The sequence below is a fragment of the Bombus huntii genome, chromosome 1 (genome assembly GCF_024542735.1).
Source record: "Bombus huntii isolate Logan2020A chromosome 1, iyBomHunt1.1, whole genome shotgun sequence".
Classification (NCBI taxonomy): domain Eukaryota; kingdom Metazoa; phylum Arthropoda; class Insecta; order Hymenoptera; family Apidae; genus Bombus; species Bombus huntii.
Genome location: NC_066238.1, coordinates 575,114 through 585,208, shown reverse-complemented (window position 1 = coordinate 585,208; position 10,095 = coordinate 575,114). Strand labels below are relative to the sequence as shown.

The following is a 10,095-nucleotide window of genomic DNA, read 5'->3' as shown; positions in this document are numbered from 1 at the left end:
ATACTGGTGATATTAAATTGCGATTGTCTATTAGAACATCAGAGATGTTATCCGTTGTATTTCTTTTGAGCAACGAATGATTTTGTTATCGTCCATGATAGGTGAACTATTGGTAAAAATATCGATTAAAAAATGTCATACATGCACGAGAGGGTAGTATTAGAATATGAAGAAAGGACAATTTGAAGTTGTGATTTACTTTTTATTTTATTTTACTTTAAATAAGACTTTTATATTTTTGTACGCGTGAGTAGTATACGTTTATACGTGAATGTGTGTATGTATGTGTGCCTGAGTACGTGTAGCTGTGTGCACATATACACATTTATACAATTCAAAAATGGGTTGTTCTAATAAAGTCTAAAAAGGAGTCTTAACATAAGTCTCCGTATTCCATTTACAATGGAACGATGTTGCTTGTAACTGTAGCAAAACCGTACTTTTAGCAGGATAATCGTGCGCATTAAGTTATCGAAAGATTCACTAAAAAAAAAAAAGAACAACGTTTAACGTAATTTTAAGTTATTTTCAACTACAAGGAATAATGTTTTTGCTACGATTAAAATGTGAAGATAATCACACAACGAAAATGGGTTACTGATTGTACTTTAGCTTAAAAGAAAACAAGAATAACGAGTTTGCGATTATGTAATACATCATATTATTTTCATAACTATAAGAGAAAATTACGATACAAATATCTCGAAAATTATTTACGCTATACATTATTCTAACTTATAAGGTGCAATGAAAAAAAAAAAAATAATTGCTCACGAAAATCCAGACTACGAGTGATCACAAGGATCACTTTTGGACCACGTAGCAAGCAACAATTGTAGTATGCTATGTTCTAAATATATGTGTATTATGTATAAAACTAAAAGAACGGTTCTGCTCTGAATTTTCCCTGTTTTACAGTTCAAAAGAAACTCTTAACGTGTCTGCGTCATGCCTTGAACCGAGCTTTTTCATCATTTTCATTGTTTACTTGTCTCTGCGTAGACTTTAAGCCACTTTCAAACGTTCAAGCGATTGTTTCGTGGTTATCAACCATGGGTAATAGGATATCTTATTAATAAAGAGGTAGTGAGAACGTTCTTGGTTATTGAGTAACAGTCAAGAAGAGAAATCTTCGAGAAGGAATTCAACGTTTACGACGCACTTGGTGGACACACTTATCGGCGGATCAATCAAATTCTCAAAACCGTTCGCTATATGGAAATGTATTCTTATCATTCGCTCGAACAAAAACATTTGCTTCTTTAAAACGTTCGTAATATACGTTAGATATAAGTTTTTATTTCCGTTCGCGGCTATTATAGAAGTTCTCACTAGTTCCTTTACAAAAATTATTATCCCATACCTCGCCTTAATAACTACTTAAACACTATTTGATGAAAAGTCGATCGGCAGAAGCGACCGTACGACCCGGGTTCGTATATTTGAAATGCGGTTTGTTTTCATAATAAAATATTACTTTATACATTTTGTAAACGCCCCGTAAGGCCGCGTCTGCATAATCACGCTACCATAACGCGAGCACATGCACTGTAGAACTAGTTATTGTACCACGATGAAAGAATAAATTATTACTCGAATGGCAAAATGTGCCGATAGATTTATATATATATATATATTATATATATATATATATATTAAGACGCAAGACAAATGGTAATTCATACGTAGATATCCGATTTTTTTTCCTTTTTTAAAATATCGGAGAATGGAATTTTTTTTGTATACTAGTCCGAAGAAAATACTTTGAAATTTTTGTGTCGTACGAAGGCCCCGTAAAAATTGGGAAACTAATTTGTTTGAGTGTACGAACGATTTTCTAAAAAAATTGCTTATATCAAGGAATAACATGCACTTTGATTCGTGTTCCTTCTCTTCTTTTTTACGAAGCTTAACGTTAATCTCCGATTTATTCTTACGACTCGATTGAACATCTAAAATAAAGAGTTGAAAAGTCATAACCCATCAATTTTTAGGATTACTTAACATCTTAATAAATAACTTGCGAAGAATGGTAGTTACAATATCCGTGTACGACTATATGATGCCGTTAGGCTATAATATAATGTGACAGCAGTGCAAATAAATTGGAAATGCCTGATTAGAATTAATGTACACGCACGCACGCATGCACACGCTATGAGAACGGAGGTAACCTATTTATAGCTCGAAAATTTCACAAAATTCAAGTTCATCATCACAGAAAAGCTATATATATATACATATATGGCTATTTACATACGTGTCTTTAAGACCTTTCCATGCACAAATGTACATAAATTGAAAGGAAAAAAAAAATGGTAACTAAATTGAACGACTAATCGAGCATATTTGGCTCGCGTTACTCGTTTAATCTCACTTTTTGTCTTTGTTCGATCGACAAAACTACAAAAGCAGGCATAACATTACGCTAAAAAGAATGCGAAGGCGACTTCTGGTTGTTTCGATATGATTAGTAATAAAAATCAACGAAACAGCGAAAACATCTGACCGATAGACTTTAATATACTTATATTTACAGTGATATCTTCGGCGCTATGTGGAAATAACTTGTCAGATTTTTAAATGCAGTCGAGTGAAAAAATTTACGCCGAAAGGAACGTTTTTTTTTTTTTTTTTCTTCCACTACCGTTTTCTCGAGAACGCATGGTGAAAAAGTACAAGACGAATTTCGTTTTTAATCCTAGGAGGAATATGAATGGTTGGTTTATCGTTTATCTATTATCCTGAGATTCAAACTTTTCTTAATTATCAATCACACTTGACGTTGAAACCGATTCGAAAAGTGTGTGCACTTTATTGCTAAAGCAAGCTTATTTCAATTTATATATTACTTTTATCGTGACATCGTCTATGACTAGTCATGAACTTCTGTTTCTCGTTACGTATCATTTTTTTAGTTATTTCAGCGATTAATAGTATTTCAAACTTTGTAAAATTAGCAACATTTTCGCCCCCACTTTTGTCTAGCATCATCGCTAGTACAATCATTGAGACTGCCGAGTACAAAGTGAATACGATATTCGTGTAAATATCATCGGATGTTAAACGACAAACAGTGATCGCACAGTGCTCGTTAATTCACTATTCGATCAGTTTACGTATCGAAGTATTTCTTTTCAGGTCGTTCGTAATATTATCTTTGGACACTAGCGATAATTGTCAATCTTTCTTATTTGTACATTGGATCGATCGATCGTTCGTCGTTCGAACACGCGCGAAACTCAGATGGCATATAAATCCTTAATGAAAGAAGATGCCTCAAAAAACGTCACTTCTTTTTTTTCTTTCTATTTAGATAAATCACTTAACGCGCTGAACTGTTTAATTAGCTTGTATATACGCTATTCTACGAAGGAACCACGAACGTTCAATTGAATGTAAAATACGCGGTAGGTTTACAGCGCAACGCGGGAAAAAGATACCGCTGTAAAACTAATTGCACAGCTGCTAATTGCAATTCCTTTTGGTTGAAAACATTGCGTTTCCATAAATTCCATTAAATCGATAACATAAATTACAGATCGATGTATATCGGTATCGCATTATCGACGATCGTATTATAGTTTTCTTAGAAACGATTAACGCGATCAGTCGCCGGCGTCCTTCAGACTCTGTTCACGTTTGCAAAATCTTCGTCAGTTTCCTCTTTCCTCGATCCGTGCAAACATTTCCGGTACAGGCTAATTAAAGGCATCGCCAGTAAAAGAACTCCGCTCAACGCAATGAAGAAACCGGCTAAGTAGAACGACAAATCGTACGTCCCCGTGATATCGTAAAGCCATCCTGAAACAACGAAAATACGTTTTGCGTACTCAGGCATCGATATGTTCCGTAAGATGGGCGGTGCATTCGCCCGAATTTTCTCGGTTGTCGTCAGACAATGGAAGTTTGGCCGTAATTACACGACGCTCAATCTGGGCCATGAAACTTTAAAGCTATTACGATCGTATAATTCACATAGAGCACCCGAGGTAACACGGACAAAGTTACCGGCAATTTAACCTGCTACCCTCTGACATTTTAGCGTAAATTGTTTCAAGTATTCGTAGGAATAGAATCGTTTATCGCGTCTATCATAAATACGTAAAAATATGTATTAAATTATAATATATAATTGTACGACAGTAGAAATTAGAATTTTCTTTATGAATCTGAGGAAAGCTTCGATCTGGCTTTAGGTCTTTTAATATAACAAATAATAAGTAATAAAACATTTTTGAAACTAATATCTTAAATTTCATCGTTAATTTTCAAACAATGATTTCACTCTAATTAGCGAATCTTTTAAATAACATTCTATTTATTTAATTACGCAAGATTGGTTTTATGCTATCCAGAATTATAAGTATTACAGAGGAAGTATTAGTCGTTTCGTTTCGTGGAAAGATGAGCAACTCGTAACGAGAGTTTCTCCTTACCAGCCAACGGAGGACCCATAAGATTTGCAACACCCTGGACCAAGAGTAGAAGGCCATACGCGTTTGTGAATCTTTCGAGCGTAATCAGTTCGACGAGAATGATGCTGGTAAGACTGTAGTTCGCCCCGATGAATAATCCAAAAGCACCAGAGATCGCGCATAAGGCATAGTAACTGCCAATTACCATGGGTATTAAAGCCGTCACCGCGCCACAAAATGCCATGCATACTGCATATACGATAGATGCGTTTACCCATGCTCTGTCACCTGCCCAACCAAGCAGAATCTGAAAAATATTGTCCATTTTTAACATTTATCAAATTTCCAGAAGTGAAGTTTTAATAGAGGGAGGGAATACATTCAACTTTCCTTATAAAATTATTATTTCAAGTTCTAGAGTCGGGAGAATCGTAGAACGATTATACTTAAAAAAAAAAAAAAAAATAGTAATAGATAGATATAAACACGTTGTTGACCGGTTATTTTATGTAAAGACTAACGCGCACCATCGCCTGTTTTATGCAAAATCGAGCAACTTTTACTTTATGCGTGAAATCACGAGTTCACCCGTGACTGGTCAACGATGCGTTAACATCCTCTGACACAAAGCAAATATTTACAAAACTATAATTTTCTAGCTTCCAAAGCTGCATATAAAATCGATGGCTCGAACCATTACATTTATTTTATATATGCAAAAAATGTTACGAGTTTGAGGAGAGAATTGTCTGTAGGACACGAGTGATCTACGGTGTCTCCGATGTACAATGTCTCGAGAATCGTTTCTAACGCATCTTCCACGTATTTGACTTTGCTAAATCGATAAGCAACTATGTAACTTTTCTCGGAATTGTTTCTATGTTAATCGCACCGACGCAAGTCTAGTCTAACCCTTTCGCGTGACGCAAACTCGGGCTTAAAGAGAGTTTGCGATCAAACGAGATCAGAGAGGGTGAAAGGAACTAGATACGTCACTGATTGACCTAAGGCGGTATTGACGCGATACCAGACCTTCAAGAAGCTTTTTAGGTTGAAGAAAAACGTTCGACCCTGCGTGGACGTTGCTCGCTCACACCAGAGAGCAAAGTTTCCAGAAAAATTCTGTCAAGTTTTTCGATCGTTAACAGCGACAGCAAAAAGGATAACGCGATAATTATAACCTAACACGATAATCTAAATAAAAAATCGAATTTTTATGGAAAATATCGACCAAGATCAAAGACAAAGAAGCTATTATGACGCTTCTATCTGTTTACGTGTATGCGAGAAACGTCAATTTGCGGAAATATATAAAACACAAACGTGGCGGAAAATGCAGCAATAGACATAGATAATTACATAGTACGAATTATAACGCGCAACACGAAATAATATGCAACGTTTTTACAAGCTAAACGGATAGACGTCGATCGATCGTTGCGTAAGATTCCAGCGGGGATTTAATTTCAAATATCATTTCGAAGCCGTACGAAGGTACAAAGCGATTATGAGGTCTAAAATTTTCAAAAAATTTCGCTCGTAGACACAGGGGACAGCTGTTGGAGGAATGGATGTCTCGATGAATCGGTAGGCGGAAATAACCATTCTTTATCGAGGGATAAATAACGGCGAGGCAAACTAATATCGGAACACAGAAAGGAAGAAAGTGACGGTGCAAAGGAGAACCCACCGAACAATGAACATCGATATTTGGAATTATCGACATGTTGGTTCGTGCGACACGATAATATTAAGTAATGCGTCGTCGTTGTTAGATTTTCACGTTTAAAGCATCCACGATTGTTGCGTCTTCGCAATAACAACTGTTGCCGTAAAATTGCGATTAAACGTAAGAGGAAGTGAAAAGAATAAGCATCGTTTGCAACTATTGGAATTTCAAATTGTTTGACATACATCGATAAACATCGTTATACGTACTTGAAATAGCCTTCGAATAGATAAATTGATATTGTGCGTTAAAATCGTGCGACGGTTGTGCCATACTTGTCCGACATTTAGACAACGATCGATTCCGAATAACGCGCGAATATCGAATCGTGATAATAACGGAGTAATAATTGTTCGGAGACAAACTGGGCCATCGACTTGCCGAAACTTGGAAAACGAAATTTCCTCCCTTGGGAAATTTTTTATCTTCGTGGAGAAAGATTTCGAACGTTTCGCTCGACGAACAAAGCCCAAGACATTACGAAATTTAGATTTGTACGTAAGCTAGTCGTCGGTTCGCTTATAAAAAAAAAAAAGAGGTTGGAATAAGAAACGTCGTTAAAGCAAATACATTACAACACTATATTTAATCGCCACCTGTAATTGAATTATTCGAATGAAAATATTTTATCTCGCGATAACAAGTAAGTAAAATGGTAATTTCCGATAGTCGATAAAAATTGATACGAAAAAGAAAGAACGGTAAATTATCGGATCGCTGCGTATATAAGACTCGGTATATAAGGATATTCTAAGAAATCGATTAACAAAGAATATATTAATAGCCGATGAATGTACTTTCTACTTTCCAACGGAAGAAGAAGAAAAGCGTTGCTCGCGGTTGGATAATCGATGGATAATCGAAAATAGCCATTAAATTGAGAATCGAAGATCGTTCTTACCTCGCCACCCATGTTGGTTATTCCTATGACCGATATTAAAATAGATGCGTCGGTTTCGCTAAAGCCCATCTCGATCGCGTTGTCCGTCAAATAGACGTAGGGCACGTCGTACCAGGTATGTAGGAGGAAATTACTAATGGCGAACAGCAAGAAACGCGAATCAGCGAAATGAGAAAAATCAAGCATGTCGACGATGAGGTCCCAAAATTCCCAGAGACCGGCGTACCAGACGAGTTTGGTTCTAGCTATGGTGGTCATCGAGTTCCTATAAATATCCGGACAACTGGATGCCCTGAGTCGATATCGATTTATGTTCAACATAGCACCTCTATACGTAAGGCTCTGCCTATGCACTCTGATATCCTTCAAATAGGCAGTAGGTAGTCTCCTGGTATGCTCGAGAGTGCTGGATCTTCTCAACGAGCTATCCAGATTGATCTTTTTCAACCACCACAATCGCCAAGCGGCGTCCGTTTGCTGTCGAAGAGTTTGCTCGTCGTTCGGCAAGACCTTGTCCTTGTTTTCCTCGCTCTTCAACTCGGACAAAGAGCTCGGCGTGGGCACGAATCTGGCCGAAGGTGTGCTCAGCTGATCGTGAAGCGGGCCGGAATCGCTGAAGCTCCTCGAGGAGATGAGCAGACTCGGATAATTTTGCAGTAACACGTTGTACACGTTTTTACGAGTACTAAGTAGTTCCAATACCTCCAACGGTACCTTTTCGCCGTTCTTCACGAACGTGGGTAAGCTTACCAGACTGGAAAATAGCTTTTCACCGTCTTCCTCCTCTTCCTCTTGAGTCCGAAGATTCTCCATGATCGTGAGGGTGTTCAGCGAACTATTCGCGGAGAACGAGTCCACGCTCGAGCTCTGTATCCTGGTCCTCTTTTTCTCCCGATTTTTCCGTCTCTCCTCGGTCTTCGCCTTCGCTCTGGTGGTCGTCCATTCGAGATCCCTCATAAGACAGCCGCAAACAGCCAGATTGAGGAACAGACCGGCCAATATCAGCGTGGTTCCCCGCCAGCCGTATTCAGCCAGCAGATACTGCGTAACCGGGGCAAAGATGAACGTTCCTATGCCGCTACCGCAGACGGACAAACCTGTCGCGAAAGATCTCTTCTTATCGAAGTAGTAAGCGACGATCACCACGGCTGCCACGAAACACAAGGACAAACCGAAGCCAGCGAGAACCCCGAAAGTGAATATCAGAACCTCCATGGAATTGGCGAAAGAACTTATAACGAAACCGGCCGCCGCTAGGATACTGCCCGCTATAGAAACTCTTCGACAACCGTATCTGTCCGTGAGGAAACTGGCCACGGGGCCCGACAACAACGGCATCGCCATGAACAAGCTGCCGATCCAGGCCGTCTTCGATTTCCCTTCGCCGAAATAGTTGAGGAATTCCACGTAGATCACGCCGAACGAGAACGTGATACCGTCGGCTATGAGGTTAACCATGAAGGAAGCTGCGACGACCACCCATCCCCAACCGCCATCGGGTGGCGTAGCCTCGCACAATTGCCCCAAGCTGGAATTATCCTCGGAACTGCTGGTGGTCGACGGTGGTAGAGAAGGGCTCGATCGCGGCCTCTGCTCCCGGCACTGCTGCTTCTTCGAGTCTTTGTTAAATTGCACATGATGCTGTTGCTTGTCCTCCCGCGGCGATTTCCCGTTAACTAACTTCTCGGTACTCTTCTCGGACGGCGAACGATTCTTCGACAGGATCTTGGTCGGAGAGCCGAAAATCGAACTTCGCTCTGTGAAAACGCTCTTACGCTTCGGCGGGCTGGCAACGTTGTCCTTGTACAAACTGTCAGGCTTTTTCACCGAGTTCTGCGATTCTTTCGATTCTCTCAATTCGTGCCTAGCTTCCTGTCGAATCTTCGAGCCAGGCTCGTTGTAAGCAACGTCGAACGTCTTCTCCAAACAATTTCGTAACTCCTCGTCCTTCTCGATCGCCGCATCGTTCACGTAGCTCTGATCGTACAATATCTTGGATCGTTCCTCGGTAAGAATTCCGATCTGATCGGAATTTTTTCTCAACCGTGACGCGTTCTTCACCAAAGAATTTAGTTCCGACGAGGTCGCGTCGCTAGCTTTTCGCGACTCCGTTTTACGCGGCGTTTCTTGCGGAGTCCTGTTTACGGAAGAACGTCTTTTCTCGATCAACAACTCCTCGTCGCTTTTTCGTGCTATCACCTCGATCGCGTTTCTCGAGTCACCACGCGATCCACCGGTACCGTCCTCCTCCTCTTTGTTATTGCTCTCTGTCTCGATCGTGTTGCTCGATTGAGTCAGCTTCTCCTCGCCATTGAACTTGGCCCACTCGGCCATGATGATGGTACCAAGAACAAGGAGGACTCTGCCGTTTAAGCGCAGTCCTCGAACGGTCGACGCAACCACATCGAACCTATTCTATTTTCTCGTTTAACGATTTAACTACCTCTTCTTCTTTTTTTTTTGTTTCTCGCTTTGTCGATCCTCGTGTAAATTAGATCAAACACATACCCCGTTTTTCTTCTTCTTCTTCTTCTTCTTCTTCTTCTTATCCTTTTATATCCTCTGCCTTTTAGTAGCACTTAAAAACACGCGCGCCGCTAGAAAAAAAGTCATATCACGGTTAAATTTGATCGCGGTTCGCGCGATCGATTCAAAACTGATCTAGTTTCGTCCTTGATTTAAACAATGGTAAACCGGGCCACTCGTAGAGCTGCCTAGTAAACTGACGGCGTAACGGCAACAACGACGCTGACGATCTGCACGAATTCTTAAAGTTCTTCGTTGTACGCTGGCGAATCGCATCTGGGCCGCCACCATCGCAAACGTGGCCCAGGATGCGGGATGCTTTCCTTCTTCTCGGGCCCTGGTTAATCGGGACCGCCTCCTCCTCCGCGAAACGATCGTCAACCCAGGCACCCATACGGCGAACGGTACTGCTTCGGCTCTTGCGGTGTATTCTGCGATCGAAATATACATACGTTACTTTTATGCCACGTGTTATCGGCGGTGCATCGTGACGTTTATTACCCAACATTCGTGAGACCAAT

The 10,095-nt window shown here is 40.1% G+C and overlaps 1 protein-coding gene across 2 annotated transcripts in view; it reads right to left on the bottom strand.

Annotated features, from left to right (window-relative positions):
* Nucleotides 1-188: 188 nt before the first annotated feature.
* LOC126878132 (uncharacterized) overlaps nt 189-10,095 on the bottom strand; it is a 30,416-nt gene continuing 20,509 nt past the window's right edge. For both annotated transcript variants that reach the window (XM_050640685.1, XM_050640754.1), the window contains exons 2-4: nt 7,049-10,005; nt 4,440-4,725; nt 189-3,804 (exon numbers count right to left, since the gene is read on the bottom strand). In XM_050640685.1, the coding sequence (XP_050496642.1) occupies nt 3,626-3,804; nt 4,440-4,725; nt 7,049-9,382 (2,799 nt within the window). In that variant the 5' untranslated portion in view covers nt 9,383-10,005 and the 3' untranslated portion in view covers nt 189-3,625. The remainder of the gene's footprint in view (nt 3,805-4,439; nt 4,726-7,048; nt 10,006-10,095) is intronic.